The sequence below is a fragment of the Oncorhynchus keta genome, chromosome 14 (assembly GCF_023373465.1).
Source record: "Oncorhynchus keta strain PuntledgeMale-10-30-2019 chromosome 14, Oket_V2, whole genome shotgun sequence".
NCBI lineage: Eukaryota > Metazoa > Chordata > Actinopteri > Salmoniformes > Salmonidae > Oncorhynchus > Oncorhynchus keta.
Genome location: NC_068434.1, coordinates 20659402 through 20677689, shown reverse-complemented (window position 1 = coordinate 20677689; position 18288 = coordinate 20659402). Strand labels below are relative to the sequence as shown.

The 18288-nt window shown below is 43.5% G+C and overlaps 1 protein-coding gene across 1 annotated transcript in view; it reads right to left on the bottom strand.

Annotated features, from left to right (window-relative positions):
• ntrk2a (neurotrophic tyrosine kinase, receptor, type 2a) overlaps positions 1–16923 on the bottom strand; it is a 61172-nt gene extending 44249 nt beyond the window's left edge. The window contains exons 1-12 of the mRNA XM_052461268.1: positions 15555–16923; positions 14354–14428; positions 14169–14240; positions 13918–13986; positions 13604–13752; positions 11841–11977; positions 9905–10037; positions 9400–9702; positions 9007–9027; positions 8757–8768; positions 8381–8418; positions 7989–8088 (exon numbers count right to left, since the gene is read on the bottom strand). Of these exons, the coding sequence (XP_052317228.1) occupies positions 7989–8088; positions 8381–8418; positions 8757–8768; positions 9007–9027; positions 9400–9702; positions 9905–10037; positions 11841–11977; positions 13604–13752; positions 13918–13986; positions 14169–14240; positions 14354–14428; positions 15555–15754 (1309 nt within the window). The 5' untranslated portion in view covers positions 15755–16923. The remainder of the gene's footprint in view (positions 1–7988; positions 8089–8380; positions 8419–8756; positions 8769–9006; positions 9028–9399; positions 9703–9904; positions 10038–11840; positions 11978–13603; positions 13753–13917; positions 13987–14168; positions 14241–14353; positions 14429–15554) is intronic.
• Positions 16924–18288: the final 1365 nt, after the last annotated feature.

Below are 18288 nucleotides of genomic sequence, written 5' to 3'. Positions count from 1 at the left end.
TTCAATTGTATTCTTCATACTATAAAATAATAGAAACAAATGACATGGAATTCTAAGCAAATCTTGTCTGCTAAATGAACTAGTGTAGCCCACAGCCATTTGGCATAGCCAGATCAGGACCTAACATCAAATCAAATCAAATATCAAATCAAATCAAATTTTATTTGTCACATACACATCGTTAGCAGATGTTAATGCGAGTGTAGCAAAATGCTTGTGCTTCTCGTTCCGACAATGCAGTGATAACCAACAAGTAATCTAACTAACAATTCCAAAACTACTGTCTTATACACAGTGTAAGGGGATAAAGAATATGTACATAAGGATATATGAATGAGTGATGGTACAGAGCAGCATACAGTAGATGGTATCGAGTACAGTATATACATATGAGATGAGTATGTAGACAAAGTAAACAAAGTGGCATAGTTAAAGTGGCTAGTGATACATGTATTACATAAGAATGCAGTCGATGATGTAGAGTACAGTATATACGTATGCATATGAGATGAATAATGTAGGGTAAGTAACATTATATAAGGTAGCATTGTTTAAAGTGGCTAGTGATATATTTACATAATTTCCCATCAATTCCCATTATTAAAGTGGCTGGAGTTGGGTCAGTGTCAATGACAGTGTGTTGGCAGCAGCCACTCAATGTTAGTGGTGGCTGTTTAACAGTCTGATGGCCTTGAGATAGAAGCTGTTTTTCAGTCTCTCGGTCCCAGCTTTGATGCACCTGTACTGACCTCGCCTTCTGGATGATAGCGGGGTGAACAGGCAGTGGTTTGGGTGGTTGATGTCCTTGATGATCTTTATGGCCTTCCTGTAACATCGGGTGGTGTAGGTGTCCTGGAGGGCAGGTAGTTTGCCCCCGGTGATGCGTTGTGCAGACCTCACTACGCTCTGGAGAGCCTTACGGTTGAGGGCGGAGCAGTTGCCGTACCAGGCGGTGATACAGCCCGCCAGGATGCTCTCGATTGTGCATCTGTAGAAGTTTGTGAGTGCTTTTGGTGACAAGCCAAATTTCTTCAGCCTCCTGAGGTTGAAGAGGCGCTGCTGCGCCTTCTTCACGACGCTGTCAGTGTGAGTGGACCAATTCAGTTTGTCTGTGATGTGTATGCCGAGGAACTTAAAACTTGCTACCCTCTCCACTACTGTTCCATCGATGTGGATAGGGGGGTGTTCCCTCTGCTGTTTCCTGAAGTCCACAATCATCTCCTTAGTTTTGTTGACGTTGAGTGTGAGGTTATTTTCCTGACACCACACTCCGAGGGCCCTCACCTCCTCCCTGTAGGCCGTCTCGTCGTTGTTGGTAATCAAGCCTACCACTGTTGTGTCGTCTGCAAACTTGATGATTGAGTTGGAGGCGTGCGTGGCCACGCAGTCGTGGGTGAACAGGGAGTACAGGAGAGGGCTCAGAAAGCACCCTTGTGGGGCCCCCGTGTTGAGGATCAGCGGGGAGGAGATGTTGTTGCCTACCCTCACCACCTGGGGGCGGCCCGTCAGGAAGTCCAGTACCCAGTTGCACAGGGCGGAGTCGAGACCCAGGGTCTCGAGCTTGATGACGAGCTTGGAGGGTACTATGGTGTTGAATGCCGAGCTGTAGTCGATGAACAGCATTCTCACATAGGTATTCCTCTTGTCCAGGTGGGTTAGGGCAGTGTGCAGTGTGGTTGAGATTGCATCGTCTGTGGACCTATTTGGGCGGTAAGCAAATTGGAGTGGGTCTAGGGTGTCAGGTAGGGTGGAGGTGATATGGTCCTTGACTAGTCTCTCAAAGCACTTCATGATGACGGAAGTGAGTGCTACGGGCGGTAGTCGTTTAGCTCAGTTACCTTAGCTTTCTTGGGAACAGGAACAATGGTGGCCCTCTTGAAGCATGTGGGAACAGCAGACTGGTATAGGGATTGATTGAATATGTCCGTAAACACACCGGCCAGCTGGTCTGCGCATGCTCTGAGGGCGCGGCTGGGGATGCCGTCTGGGCCTGCAGCCTTGCGAGGGTTAACACGTTTGAATGTCTTACTCACCTCAGCTGCAGTGAAGGAGAGACCGCATAAGGACAACTCAGAGTATGCTATTCTGTTCTACATTTTCTTCATATCATGCTTCTTTAGACCTGTCTAAATTAAATAATGGATTTATTGAGAAGTTATATTAGGCTATATTACATGGATTTATTAGACATGTTAAAACTTAGACGTTCCAAAGGTCTGCATCAGTGGCTTGTAGGCTGTGTGTGGAAGCCAGTTTATGTTAATTAACGGTCAATTACCGTAACACCGGCGGATGAAATTTCTTTACCGCCACAGCCCAAGTAAAACTGATGGGGTCTATACTTGCAAACATTCAATTTTTTAAATGTATTTAACCTTTGCATCAGCCATTTACAATCGTCAATGTAGTTGCAAATGATAGAATGCTACATTGTAACTGGTCCCATCAGATATCCTGGTACACGTTAGCCCTATGCTAACCTCACCAGCTGACCATGATTACTTCCTGTAACAAATTCTGCATCAGCCTATCAAAGATCTTAGATTTTATATCCACCAACCAATGGCATTTCTAGGAATAGGTCAACTTGGCCACCATATGGATATTTGGTTTACTTTTGTTCCGCTTGGTCTGTCTCCAGTGTACAGTAGAGTGACAATATTGCATGATGATGGCTACCAACTACTAACGTTAGACAAAATTCAAAACGTTTCTGCATATTTAAAATCCCACGTTTTTGCTCATCTGTTTCACACAAATCCATGTGCCTTTACGGGAAAAAAAGATAAAGGAGGTCTATACAACATTCAGTTTGTCGTACATCATAAAAAATAAATAATATTAAGTCAAAAAACCTTATGGACTTGTCAAAAAGCTGTCATGTACCATCTCCATCATTGCTTCCTGGTGGTACACACTGCTAAATTGGTTGACTTTAAAACAACAGTGCACATTCTGCCCCTGAACAAGGCAGTTAACCCACTGTTCCTAGGCCGTCATTGAAAATAAGAATTTGTTCTTAACTGACTTGCATAGTTAAATAAAGGTAAAATAAAAACATTATCTGTGGGTTCGAGCCCCCCTCGCATCAAACATTTTTGTTAAAGAAAACACTGTTCACTGCTGGTCCTTGATGCTAGATTCAAATAACGCCTATGTGACTAAGTGGATATTTACAATAACGCATATAAATGTATGTGTAGCCTACACGTCTATGTAATATAGCCTATAATAGTGACGATTATTTATGTAGCAGTGTCAGAAGCCTACATGTCGGTCTGCAAGAGGGACTCCAACAAGAAGTTCCTCATTACATTTATTCTTCTCAACACATTAATACAATAAATGTAATTCTACATTTGAAAGGGGGAAACACTGGATTGTGTATGTGTGCCATTCAATGGGTGAATGTGCAAGACAAAATATTTAAGTTATTTTGAACGGGGTATGGTAGTAGGTGCCAGGCGCACACCGGTTTGTGTGATGAACTGCAACACTGCTGGGTTTTTCACCCTCAACAGTTCCCTGTGTGTATAAAGAATGGTCCACCACCCAGAGGACATCCAGCCAACTTGTCACAACTGTGGAAAGCATTGAGTCAACATGAGCCAGCATCCCTGTGGAATGCTTTTGACATCTTGTGGAGTCCATGCCCTGACGAATTGAAGCTGTTCTGAGGATAAAAGGGAGTTTGTGCAACTCAATATCAGGAAAGTGTCCTTAATGTTTTGTACACTGTGTATATGACCAGTCAGTCAAACACATGTGATCCAGTACCAGAACGTACCATTGGACTTCTGTTATGTGTTCTTTCATAAACAAGTGTTGGATCACGTCCAACTACGTCAGTGATTTTAATTGGCTGATGCGCATTTTGAGACGGAGGTCCAGGTTAAAGTTAAACTTTTTCTAATGTTCGCACGTATGTGGCCTGAGCAGGAAAAATTGCTCTAGAAGGTGGAAGGGAAGGTTGTGACTAGGCCCTGAGTTAATACTCCAACACACATTTCCTGTCGCTATGGGAGAGGGAAGAGATCTGCTGTTGCCTGTCCAGTCGGCACATCTCTCATACACACATTGACCTCTGACCCCTCAAGTGGGCACTTTATCTGTGATTGACCAAAGAGAGACAAGTGACTTCAAACTCCCACAGGCTGTCACAAAAGCATTCCACACATGTCTCAAGTACTCAGGGGGAACATTGTGTGTGTGTTTGTGTGTGTCCCCCTGTATCATGTTTGTGTCCTCCCAGGCATTGAACCCAGGGCATTTGCATACTTCCATATGGATAGCCCATTGAGCTAAAGCCTACATCAGCTCTGGGAGCACAAAACTTCCGGTCTTTGGCAAGGTTACTCATCGCCGTTGTGCCTATGGTCCTCTGGAGACCTATGGAACCATGGGCCCTGTTCTGTACAGATCCCGAAAAAGGTAGTGCAGAGAGTGAGGGAGGTCCATGAAGGCAGGAATGGAACAGGGCCTAAGTGTGCTCTGCAGGAGGAGGAGAACACGCAGCGTGAGCATGGTCTGTCGAGTTCTATCAGAGATACTTCTGACCTTGAGAGAGATGTATTGATCATCCGGCACTCTTCCAAACACAGAGAAAACTGATACCTGCCTTCCTGAATCATTGATAAGCATACAGTGCTCGCTCCCTCTCTCTCCATCTATCTATTTTTTTCTGCTGCTCTTCTCTCTTTTTTTGTCATTCCAAAGAAAAGTTCATTATCAAACCAACCAAGGTTGTTTTAAAGGTCCAATGCAGCTGTTTTTATCTCAATATCAAATTATTTCTGAGAAACAATTAAGTACCTTACTGTGATTGTTTTCAAAGAGCAATTTCTCAAGCATGAATTTTACTAGGACTGTCTAGGAGTAGGGAGGGGAAAGCTGAAAACTAGCTGTCATTAGTGATGTCACCATGGCAGGCCAAAACTCCATCCCACCAAAATGTCACAGAGATATTCCAACCTTATAGTGTGGAAATATACACTGAGTGTACAAAACATTATGGACAAAGACTGGCCAGGTGAATCCAGGTGAAAGCTATGATCCCTTATTGATGCCACTTGTTAATTCCACTTCAATCAGTGTAGATGAAGGGGAGGAGACAAGTTAAATCATATTTTTTAAGCCGTGAGACAACTGAGACATGGATTGTGTATGTGTGCCATTCAGAGGGTGAATGGGCAAGACAAAATATTTAAGTGCCTTTGAATGGGGTATGGTAGCATGTGCCAGGCTCACTAGTTTGAGTGTGTCAAAAACTGCAACGCTGCTGGGTTTTTCACACTTAACAGTTTCTCATGTGTATCAAGAATGGTCCACCACCCAAAGGACATCCAGCCAACTTGCCACAACTGTGGCAAGATGCCACAAGCGTTGGAGTCAACATGGTTCAGCATCCCCGTGGAACGCTTTCGACACCTTGTAGAGTCCATTCTCCGATGAATTGAGGCTGTTCTGAGGGCAAAAGGGGGTGCGACTCAATATTAGGAAGGTGTTCCTAATGTTTTGTATACTCAGTGTATATAAAACACAGGAAAATCACATATTTGATTGCACTGGGCCTTTAAGGGTCAGAGAAATTTCAAACAGGTTTAGGTCTGTTTTCTCATGTAACAACATATTTGTAAAGACAGATACTCTAATTAAAATGTATTTTGGCCAATACCTGACAAACTTATTTTTTTATGATGCCCATCACAGAAAAGTATTCAGAACTTATTCTATATGGAGACTACATCTTCTAAATCCTTAACGCTCTGAAAACACACACACACTCCTAATAACTCTCACAAATTGTAGCCTCCCGGGTGGCGCAGTGGTTAAGGGCGCTGTATTGCAGCGCCAGCTGTGCCATCAGAGTCCCTGGGTCAGGCCCAGGCTCTGTCGTAACCGGCCGCGACCGGGAGGTCTGTGGGGCGACGCACAATTGGCCTAGCGTCGTCCGGGTAAGGGAGGGCTTGGTCGGTAGGGATGTCCTTGTCGGTAGGGATGTCCTTGGCGGGCTGGGCGCAGTGCGTGCTAACCAAGGTTGCCAGGTGCACGGTGTTTCCTCCGACACATTGGTGTGGCTGGCTTCTGGGTTAAGAAGCAGTCCGGTTGTGTATCGGGCTTTCAACCTTCGTCTCTCCCGAGCCCGTATGGGAGTTGTAGCGATGAGACAAGATAGTAGCTACTACAACAATTAGATACCATGAAATTGGGGAGAAAAAGGGGTAAAATTACACAAAAAAAAAACTCACACAAATTGTAAATGACATAAAACAGTGTAGAGTAAAAAGGAGTAACCTCTGATCCTTACTGTACACCACATCTTATTGATGACAGAAGAGCAGTAACAAGTTCACTTGAACCATGTACATTTTACCCTTTTACTGTGTGTGTGTTATGCACCGAGGCATCCAGAGAAAGTGTGTCTCACATGCTCCTGAACAGTTGACTGAGACAGTGTTCAGTACGGTCTCTTCACACCTTTTGTCTGTTGTGTGTGTGTGTACATTAGCTAAATGCTAGTGGATTGGGAAAGTATTTTGCTTCACACTTCTGTACACCAGCCTATGAGCAGGATACATTACATACAAGGACTGCAGTGAGAAGGAATACAAGCCCCTTGTGAAGGCAGCACTTCTTTAGCCATACACAGTAGGAGATCAGTCAGTCTTCACTTGGCTCCAATGTGTCTTTATAAAGATTGCGGTATGTGGGTCATAATAGTGAAAGTGTGTGTCTTGGGCATTTCAAGTTTAATAATAATAATATATGCCATTTAGCAGACGCTTTTATCCAAAGCGACTTCCCAGACGTTTTATTTTAGTGTGGATCATGATTTTGAGTGACAGGAGTGTCACTTCCTCCATCAGAAAGGAGTGAATAAAAACTGCAGTGAAGAGACAGAGACGCGTAGTGAAAGTTCCTGCAGGCAACGCTGAAACTCCAGCTAACTTCCTGCTCAGATTCACACAACGCTGAAACTGCAGCTAACTTCCTGCTCAGATACACACAACGCTGAAACTCCAGCTAACTTCCTGCTCAGATACACACAACGCTGAAACTCCAGCTAACTTCCTGCTCAGATACACACAACGCTGAAACTCCAGCTAACTTCCTGCTCAGATACACACAACGCTGAAACTCCAGCTAACTTCCTACTCAGATACACACAACGCTGAAACTCCAGCTAACTTCCTACTCAGATACTCACACGTGCGCGCAGAAAAGCACACATATACACGTACAGAGGAAGGAGAGGAATTGACGCCTCCGGTGGAACCTCATCCTCCACTTCCGCAGAGGAAAGGAGATACCACTTCTCCCCCTCTCTTCCTTTCACACCCGTTCCCCTCAGAGGGGCAATAAATCAATCAGCACCAAAATAACTGACCACACTGAGGCAGCCCTGGCCTTCCCATACTCCTACACACACAATCTCATCCAAAATACACACACTCAGGTCGGAATTCAATCCATTGCAAATAGAGGATTTCAGGATAGCGTTCAAACGGTATTTTTGAAGGCATAGTCACACTTTGATCCTCATATCATTTCCCAGTATGGTTAATTATTAGTACAAACAATACAACATCAGCGATTTGAGTGACAGTCAGTTTACACCTCTATTGTTATTCCTAATATGGGTTAGTATCTAAATCCTCTTCAGTCCCTCTGCGTTATTCAATAGCAGCATCAGTAAAGACAGAGATGAGCTACAGTACAGCGTTATCTGCATGGGCGGATGATTAGTATGGAACAAGGTATAGTGAGACATTGAGACGGAGATCCACATGCATGTTATTCACTAGAAATGTCTGAGTACCTCTTTACCACCATTCAGATCCCACTCTATGGTTTTATCCCAAATGGTACCCTACTTCCTATACTGTGCCAGTGCCAAAATAAGTGCACTATTTAGGGAATAGGGTGCAATTTCAGATTGGAGAGAAAGACCCATAGGCTACAGTAGTATACTGTGTAAAGGGACTTACCTTTGATTCCAAACTTTGAGTTTCCCCCGAATTTCAAGATGACCAGCATCAATAGAAAACCCATGAAGGCTACTGCTGCAATCCCTACGACCACATATACCTGAAAGAATGACAAATCTGTTGAGCTAGGACCACCACTACTACTCCAAAATAGCATGTGTCACAGTGTGTAGCCTACTACCACCAAGATACACCTACCATATAAAAACATGAAATATAAAACTTAAACACACTGTCAACCCTAAACATACTAGCTAGTAGTACGACTACTAAAAGTAGTGGTAAAACAGATTGTATAAAAACATAAACAAAATGTTATAAGCATTGCTCCCACAACAGGTACAGGCTCCCACAAACACGCACATAAAGAGGTGACTTAGAGTGTGACTTACAGCAACTCTGTCTTCTGGTGGCTCTAGAGGTGTGTCCTCTGTTTTCAAAGAGCAGAGAAGACAGCAGATGCTACAGTATCCCTCAATGACAATGAAGTTGATTACATGTCCCTGTCCCTGTGGGTAACACGTTACTTGAGGGATACCTACATAAGCACTTCATAACAATATTTGTATTATGTCTTGTGGTTGTTGACATAAGCATGTGCTACCTATGAATGCAGTATATATGGGTTGGGTAATGAATGTGTTATGAAGTCCTTATATAGTTACCTTTCAATTAAAGTATTCCCTCTGAGTGTCAGAGTGACATAGGCCTGTGTACTTGTTAACCTCTGCTGTGTGATTGGGTAATGTGAAGGGAGAGTAACTATACCTGTAGTTGGGTCTGTGGTGCCCAGATCCAGGGTGTGAGGAGAGGGAAGAGAAAAATCAACTATTAACACTCAATAACACAAAAAGCAAACCTCAGAAATCAGTCTTTAAAGTACTTCTCAAGTCAATCATCTTTAGTGTCAGGACATCTGGTATTCATTAAAGTAAAGAACATTGAATTATTCTCTCAACAGTTCAATGAGCAATTTAGACAGTCAATGTTGCATGTAAATATTTGAAGAGCCACTCACCATAGTAAAGTGGTTCTGTCACTGTTCCTGTTGGGTAAAATATAAAAAGTACTTGATTGAGAAATAAAGGTCATAGATTAGTTAGGAACTCCCCTCAAGAGGTTGTCACGGTCTAATTGGACACCAATTGAAAATAATTAACAAAAATGTGCAGACACACAGCCCTCTAGGAATTGAGTTTGACAACCCTGTCCTAAGTGTAATTTGACCCCTGGCCCCTACCCCCTAAACACTTGAGTAGATCTGAGAAGATTGGACATATAGGTGTTAGCAATATGGTAATAGCTCCATATTCCCCTTTGATAGGCCAGGTGTAATTGTTGCTATATTACAGACTATCCAATCCTCTCAGATTGACACAAGTGGGATAGGGGTTGACTACACACCACATACCTCCATCAAAGGGGTCAAGCATGAAGTGAGCCTCGACGGTCTTGCGGTCCTGTCCGTACTTGTTGCTGGCCAGCAGGGTGTACGGTCCGTTGTTGATGTGTGTGGGGCTGTCCAGCTGCAGGCAGCCGTGGAACTCCCTCTCAGAGAAGTCATGGATCATAGTCATGATGTAGGGTCCCTCATTTACCGGCTCCCCGTTTAACAGCCAGCGGAGATCAGGTTTTGGGTTCCCAGACATACTGAATGGGATGCACCAGTGGTGGTCTGAGTAGGCATCACTCAATTTACTGATGTTAGGGGGAACTGGGGGAGGGAGAGAGAAAACGGGTGAGTGAGAAAGAGAGAATGGGTGAGTGAGAAAGAGAGAATGGGTGAGTGAGAAAGATCGAGGGAGAAGCAAAAGGGGGAATAAAGACAAAACATGGTCCAGAAGAAAAACTAGTTAAGACAACGGTATTATTCTCATTCTATTCCCTCCTTGTCTAGAGTCATGTTTGGAACTCACAGAGGATGTCGAGGAAGACTGAGGACTCATTCTCGCCCACAATGTTCTCAGCGCTGCAGGTGATCTTACAGTTGTTGTCCAGTGAGGAGAGGTTATAGAGATGGAGCTCAGACACCTGCCCTGAGGCCTCAATCTGCAGAGGACCATGCAGAGACACAGTGAGTCAGGCACCCACCTCATCCATATTACCAATGCTTTTACCCATCCACAACTATTTTGAAACTATTTTGCAAACACAATACCTGTTGCTGGTTATTAGTGCTATTGTAAGATTGTTGTTTACCATTTTTAAACAGATATCCTTCCCTAGTGTCTTGTTCATTTTTGACATAGTGTTGCTTCTTCTGAGCACCTATGACAAACAAATGGTGTTACGCCTAGATTAGCAAGTAACATTATAGGCCAATGCTGGTTAATAATTGGTTAAAAGACTCCGTGTTAAAATATCTGCATTATATAAAGCTGACCACGCCCATTGTAATATATATATAGTGTGAAACAGTACTGCCGTTAAAGTGTATATTATCCCTGTTCATTAAGAATTGATCTGTTTAAAGGTGTGAATGGTTTATGTTAGGTAAGGGTAGGTCCTTTTAGGATCCCTGTTCACCCCATTCAGGTAGAGCTGTTTGTCTAGGCAACATGTTGATGATGCTATAGCTCTGCCATATACTGAGACGTGTGAGTTTATAGGCGTTTTACCTTAGTCTTCTTTCGAGCTAAGGTAATTCTGCTATTGGCCAAGTAAGTTTGTTTTTTCAAGTTAATTCTTTCTGTTAACAAATTTTTCTATATTTTTCTGCCTTTGTATATTTTGTAAATACAGCTCTGTATCCAGTCTTCTCATCAACTTTACTGTTAAATAAATACCACTTATTTTTGCATCTGCACCTCTGACTAAATAGGCTGCCAGATTCTCTGTCTTAAAGAGCAACTGCCCCTAAAAAGCAACTTCTCGTTCTGAAAATCGCCCATGTGACATCGTTATGAGTCAGAAAAATGTATTATATTGTCAAAATTGACTACATAGTGTAAATAGTATAATTTTGGTCATAAAGTCAGTCTCGTCCAAAACTGAGATTTGCGAAATGATCGTAAAAAATGGTGTCAAGGAATGAAGGATACCATAACAGTTTTCCTTGGGTTGGGTTTATTTCAGTCCTGCCCACATGCACACAGCTGGCAGCACCCATAAAGTAATAATCAATTAAGAGCTGACCATAATGCCCTTGGTCAATTTGGTTTGACATTTGATATCCCTATGGGGCTAGTTAGGGACCATCACTAAATTATAGAATGTACATGGGACAATATTTTAAAAGGTCAATAGCTCCCAATTCCATTAACTTAACTTCAAACCAACTACAAATATTGAAAGAATTTAATGAGGAAACTAAAAGTCCCATTTACATTGTGTTGTTTATGGATGGTCCCTAACTATCCCCAAATCTATCAAAAGTCAAACCAACTTTACCATGGTCGCACACCAGCTGGCTGAAGCTAATTGGCTAAATAATTTGGCTAACTCTTCCCACCTGCGAACACACACGAGACACCCACATCAAACCACACCCTGAAACCAACTCACGTTTGAAATCAGTCATAGCATTTCTTAATGAACCAAATCTAAAACGAGGCCAAATCAGGAAGTGCAGTCGCCCTTTAACAGAAGGAATGTGCATTTAACTGGTGGATTAGTGTTGTTGCTGATGGGCAGGTCCAGGAGTCTTACGTGAGCAGGAACAACTCTGGGCCCAAGTTATAGGCCCTAGTAACATGGGCACAGAGTTTTTCTGGGTCAGATCACGTGGTCAGTAAAACTCCTGTCCCTTCAAAATGGCATTCTATTCCCTATATAGTGCACTACTTTTGACCTAGGGTGCCATTTGAGATGCAACCATGGGATTTTTGGTGGCGGGCGACGGTGGTGACTGACCTCATTGTAGGAGACAAGTGGGGTCATGTTCCAGATGAGCTCAGGAGAGGGCGCTCCAGAGGTGTTGCATGTCAACACCACATCAGCACCCTCCTGCACCGTCACCTTGGATGGGCTCAGAGTCGCCATGGGAACCACTGCCAATGACAACGAAGGGGAGATTCAATGCAACCTTAGTTCAAAATCACAGCACAAACACGGCGGTGGTCACACACAGACTACAACTCCATGTGTCTCGCAACTCAGATAACATTAATTAGACACAGTTTGGAGCCTCTCTAAGTAGAGACAACAACACAACCAAAGGTGGAGAGGATGGGACTGTGACTTGAAGGTGACCCACGTGTCCAATCAGAAGATTGGCTGCAGCCAATGGCATGGGAGCGTCTGGCGAGGAAGGGCCAGTGTCGACAGTCCTGGTTGATAAAATGGATAGATCTCTTATCTCCACTAAGGGACGTCGCCAAGACTCTTATCAGCATGGCAACGCTCTCAATGATTCTAGAACCCAGAAAACGATTAATTTCAGCACTCAGACCATACCATCTGAAGCACCTTCAGTAAATCAACCCTTACAGCTTGAGCAGTCTCAGTTGCTCTCTTACAAGCACTGCCAGCTGCGGTGTGAACCCTACCCACTCTAAAAAGCTACAGTACACTAGTAAAGAACAGTATTCCTTTACAATGTGTCCATCTTTAACAACACAACTGGTGGGCTAAACTGGTTGCAATGGTTGTTTACTGGTTGTAACCAGTTTTAGATACTAGTACCTACAGCATCAACATCTCCAATATAAGTATTGGTAGGCAGCAGTGAAGGCCATAGCTTAGTCTCAGATAACCTCTGTATCCAACACATGAAAACTACTGCACTGAGCTGTGGATTTCATATAGTACAGAATGACAGAAGGTGAGCGGGAGATATGAACAGAGAAAGAATGACAGAGATGTCCTGAAAAATAGATGTTGAGAGAGAGAGAGAGAGAGAGAGAGAGAGAGAGAGAGAGAGAGAGAGAGAGAGAGAGAGAGAGAGAGAGAGAGAGAGAGAGAGAGAGAGAGAGAGAGAGAGAGAGAGAGAGAGAGAGAGAGAGAGAGAGAGAGAGAGAGAGAGAGAGAGAGAGAGAGAGAGAGAGAGAGAGAGAGAGAGAGAGAGAGAGAGAGAGAGAGAGAGAGAGAGAGAGAGAGAGAGAGAGAGAATGTTAGAGAAAAATAGAGAAAAGGGGGGTTTGCAAGGTTCTCATTGTGTTTAGCTGCCTGGCAGGCCTGGGGCATCGTACACATGCCTCTCCCTTGAGTCGTCTGCATATGTCACTCACACAGGGGTCCCCCTGCCGTCTCTCCAGGGGCCTGCAAGTAACCGTGGCGATGGCGAAAATAGCAGCCTAATGGAGTGGAGACTGGACTGCCGGATCAATAATTGTCATCATTGTCGTTATATAGCCTCTGTGCCCCAGAGTACACTAGTACAGGCCCAGGTTCCTCTTTGTTATCAACACACACTGGTGAGTGTTAATGAGTAGAAGGGGGAACTGATCCTAGACCAGCTTTGGTTTGTGGGTAATCATAATGGTTTGTCATTATGATACCGCATGTGAATCTAAGGAGAGTTTATTCAGCAAAGCAATTAAAGGGATTGTTTTCAAAACATTTGGCTGGGAAGGATACATTTTCAATTAAAGCAAGTGGTTTGTGGAAAAAGATAAGGTCCACGGTGTGTGTTTTGACGATCATTGGGAGGTGTGCGTGTATTTTGGGGCCATTACCACAGTGAGGGGGGTTGAGCCTGGTGAGAGGTTTCCTCCCGCCACCCTCCTCTATACATCTGAGCTCCTGAGCATCAGCCTCCTCTCCCAGCCACAGCTTCATCCACATGTTCTCACAGGAACAGTGCAGCGGGTTCCCTGAAAGAATCCTACACACACAGAGAAACACAGTGTTGAATATTGAATCACACACTGACACGAACACACACATGTATGAAGGTATGCGCACACATGCACTAATGTTTTTTTAATTTTTTTTTTTTAATTATCCATGATGACACATTGTCAGTTGGGGGGTGAAAGAATCAACTCACAGATTTGATATGTTTAAATGTCGAAATATCCTCCAATAAAGAGATGACAAGTTGTTGTCTTTCAGATTCCTGTCAATCAGAATGTACATTATTATCAATAATTAGTTGAAAGACATATCCAAAAGAAATACTAAACTGTACAACCATTCCAGCAACTGTTCTTGTCTGTCTTAGGAGATACAATTATTTTTGTAAGAACTGTAGTTTGACCTTCAAATTGAGATTAATTTAGCCTTATAAAAGCCACTCACAGATACTGGAGTTTGAGGTTGTTCTGGAAAGCCAGTCGAGACACATAGGTAAGCCTGCTGTTAGTCACAGTTCTGCAATGCAAATATACACAAACACATCATCATATTGAGCTCGGATGCCAACAACCAATCCAATCTGGGCTCCATCATGACCACAAGTATAAGATATCACATAACATACTTACAGATTTGTGAGGTTCCGGTAATAATGCAGGTCTTTGTCATTGATGGATGAGAAGCTACTCTGATTTGCAATATATCTGTTAAAAATTAAATTGGGAAAAAAGGTTAGAGAATAGTAAGTAGTAGACCTACAATGAACGACAGATGCAGTTTATGCAGCACATTTCAACGATGTTGAAGTGTTTTTCGGGGGACGGGAGTTATTGTTTAAGATTTTTGTCAAGTTCGTTTGGAAATACAGAGGAACCTTCCAATAGACCTTTACTCAAGTCGTCTAATTATTGTCATTTTTAACAGTCGATTATTCTATAACCAGAATAAACATTGTTAGGCTACTTGTATTGTATCTTTATACTCCTATAACGGTGACAGTAGGCTATGGATATCAAAGGATCGGCTATGGTCTTTAGAAAAACGCTCCCATCATGTCCTCGTAACATCATGCATTCTAAATGCTGTAGCCCTATTTTTGGTTAAAATAACCCTGATGATTCTCTGTTTGTCTTCAATTAGGCTATGCTAAATCTGAACAGCTCTGAAACGTGGGTGGAGATTAATTGAGTCTATGCCTATTAGTTTTAGTTCACAATGGAAGCAAAATGGCCTAGGCTATACATTTCTCAGAATAGAAAATTCTAGGCTGTTGGGCCTATTATCGGAGCCAAGCGTCTGGGGGGGTAGTAGCCTATTTGCTAATATTTGAACTAGCCTACTGTATGGGTTTCTGCGAGAGTAGGACTACACCTCTCCCCCACTCCGTTGTGTTTCTTCTCGGGGCCACGGAAGAGCGTCAATCGGTACGGATAGCACCACAACAGTCTCTCACCGTCCAGGTGTCCCCATCTCTCTCACACTGACATAAACACGCGAGCGCGTGTACACACACACACACACACACACACACACACACACACACACACACACACACAGAGTCTATAATTGTTGCTTTTTGTTTGTTTGTTTGTTTATTTATTTTCCTAAGATCACCCTGAAAAACTATACAATAGGTTTTATTGGACAACTCAAATAGCCTAATTACTGACTGAGACTTGACTATTCGATTGAATCTTCAATTCTACTCACATTTATAGCCTAAAACGCATAGCCTTTTTTCACCTCATTATTGTGTGCCAATAAGGCAGGTATGCTATGTCTGTCATATATGTTGGGTACGGTGATGATGGATCATTGACAGTGACTCACATGTCCGTGATGTTGTCCATCTCCAGCTCAGACTGCAGCACTGGGAAAGCCATGATGCCCCGCTCCTGGTCCACACAGGCGATCCTGGTCCCGCTGCAGGAGCAGGACGCAGGGCAGGCGGCCCCGAGCCTCCACAGTCCCATTAATACCCAACACAACTCCAACAGAGACACCCAGCTACCCCTCCGAAAGGCGCTCATCTCGGCTCCCTCCACGCCCGATCAAGGACAGCTCGGATCAGCCAAGCTCCAGCAGAAAGAGACGCTGTTAGATGCTCAACCCAGACGGGCATGCACCAGCCGCTATCCGCGCAAATGGGTGAGACGATGAAAATAGGTTTATCCGTTCCGCTCGTCTCCACAAGAATGCAGCCAGTCACTCAAAATCACATCGAGACACCGACGTGTGTGTATGCCAAGGATTCCTTTGCGCTCTCTCTCTCTCTCTCTCTCTCTCTCTCTCTCTCTCTCTCTCTCTCTCTCTCTCTCTCTCTCTCTCTCTCCCTATTTCTCTCTCTATTTCTCTCTATATTTCTCTCTCTCTCCCGACTCTCAGACAGATGACACAGATAGGCCAAATTCCACACAAAACACCATGTCCTGTGCAGGTCTGCCAGATTCAGAGCCGTGGATGAATAGATAACCAACAGAGACGATGGAGCCGAAAGCACACACCGTTTAGGCTATTGTCGCGTTGATCAGTCAGTGTACTGAGGAAGAGGCGGCGCGCGTACCAGCATCAAAACATATGTTATAGATCGTAGACGCCGTCAGGAATACGCCCTCCAGCCATCGTTCCAATTCTACTGCGATTGCTCCAGATGGTCAGGGGTTAAAGCGCTCTCCTCTCCTCCCGGTTATTCACCTGAGGCCTTATCTTTAGACTTGTGTCCTTGTATAACGGACAAATAGCATAAGCTCGAACATGAGAGATGTGGGGCTGGGTTTACAGCCTGAGTGTATTCGAATAGAAAGTCGTGTGTTAATTAAAAAACGAAATGACAGCACAGCCAGGTGAGCATCTGCTAAAATCACTTTTGATGTATCCCACTGGCACAGCGAGGCATAGGGGCACTAGCCTACTCAGTCAGTCACAAATCAATCCCTCTTTAGCTGCTGTGTACCAACCTCCATCACCTTATTAAATCATTAGTCTGTATTTCATAACCATAACATTTTTAGCCAGCGTGTGCACTGAATCAATAACATGTCACCTGACTGCAACGGAGGGATGTCATTCACCCGCTGGACTCCTTACAAATGGAGTTATAAATCTGCCTCCTTGGCTCCTTCACACCGCACCACACACACACACACACACACACACACACACACACACACACACACACACACACACACACACACACACACACACACACACACACACACACACACACACACACACACACACCAGTTCTGAGTCGCGCGCTCTCCCCATGTGCAGACACGATGTGACGTAAGCACTGACGCACAAGATGTAGCCTTGGTCTGAATTGAAGAACATAGACGCTACTGAGCTGTAGCCAATGCGGAGTCGACAGAAGATGCTAACATCCGGAAGTGGGAACTCCGCTAAGGCGTCTTTTTACGCCTACTACGTTAGGTTAACTGAGCTGAATCTGTCTCTACAAATCTATAGGGGTTCTCCAACCTGGAGTTGGGCACAGTACGGGGCAGACTATATACAGTGCATTCAGTAATATGTTTACACACGATGTAGCCCCTGTAGGCCATAGGCCAGGGTAAATGCCATAGCTCAGGTACATTATTCAAATGATGTGCTATATTATAGGTACCTACCTATATGCCAGGTGTTCACCCTGCCAGAACCCCCCGTTCGTGTGAACGCGCACACACTCAATTCTTCATTGCTGCGACTTGCTTGCTGGGTTGAGATTTCTGTTCTTCTCTCCGTTGTCAGTTTAGTCTACATTTCACTGATTTTAGTAGCAGAAAGCATAGGAGAAAAATAAAAAATCATTTCTGCTACTAAGATCAGTGAAATGTAGACTAAACTGACAACGGAGTGAAGAGCAGAAATCTCAACACAAGCAAGTCGCAGCAATGCTCGTTCACGCGAGGAGTGGGGGGGATTCTGGCACGGGGGAGATTTTCGGCACTACACCGGCACAATCAGAAATCTATTTGAGTGTCTACCAGAATTTGTAACCTGGGTCTGATAAACAAATAGACAAAACCGTTAATCTGATCAAATTTGCAAGAACATCAGTATCTCTGATAAAAATCAGGAGTTTCTGACTTATGTCTGACTTGACCATGACATTCTCATCCTATATCTCATTCTATTATATGTCACATTAAATATATGTGTTGGAAATTCAAGTTAACATAGCTTAATTGAAATTCAAGTTAACATAGCTTAATTGAAATTCAAGTTAACATAGCTTAATTGAAATTCAAGTTAACATAGCTTAATTGAAATTCAAGTTACTAGAATTTTTCCATGTAATTCAAGTTAATGCAACTTTTCCTTGAAGTCCAAGTCAACAGTAAATCAGAAAACAGGTGGCAGGTGGTAATGACTTGCTCCATTGTCTCTTGGTAGGGCAGATGAGTGGAATATATACCAGTTTCTTGAAATACTTTGCAAATGCAGCTTATTTCTATGTGAAAACTGAAATGGTCTATTCATTCCATTCTAGTAGACACTCTTATCCAGAGCATCTTATAGTAGTGACTGCATTCATTTTCATACTGGTCCTCCGTGGGAACCG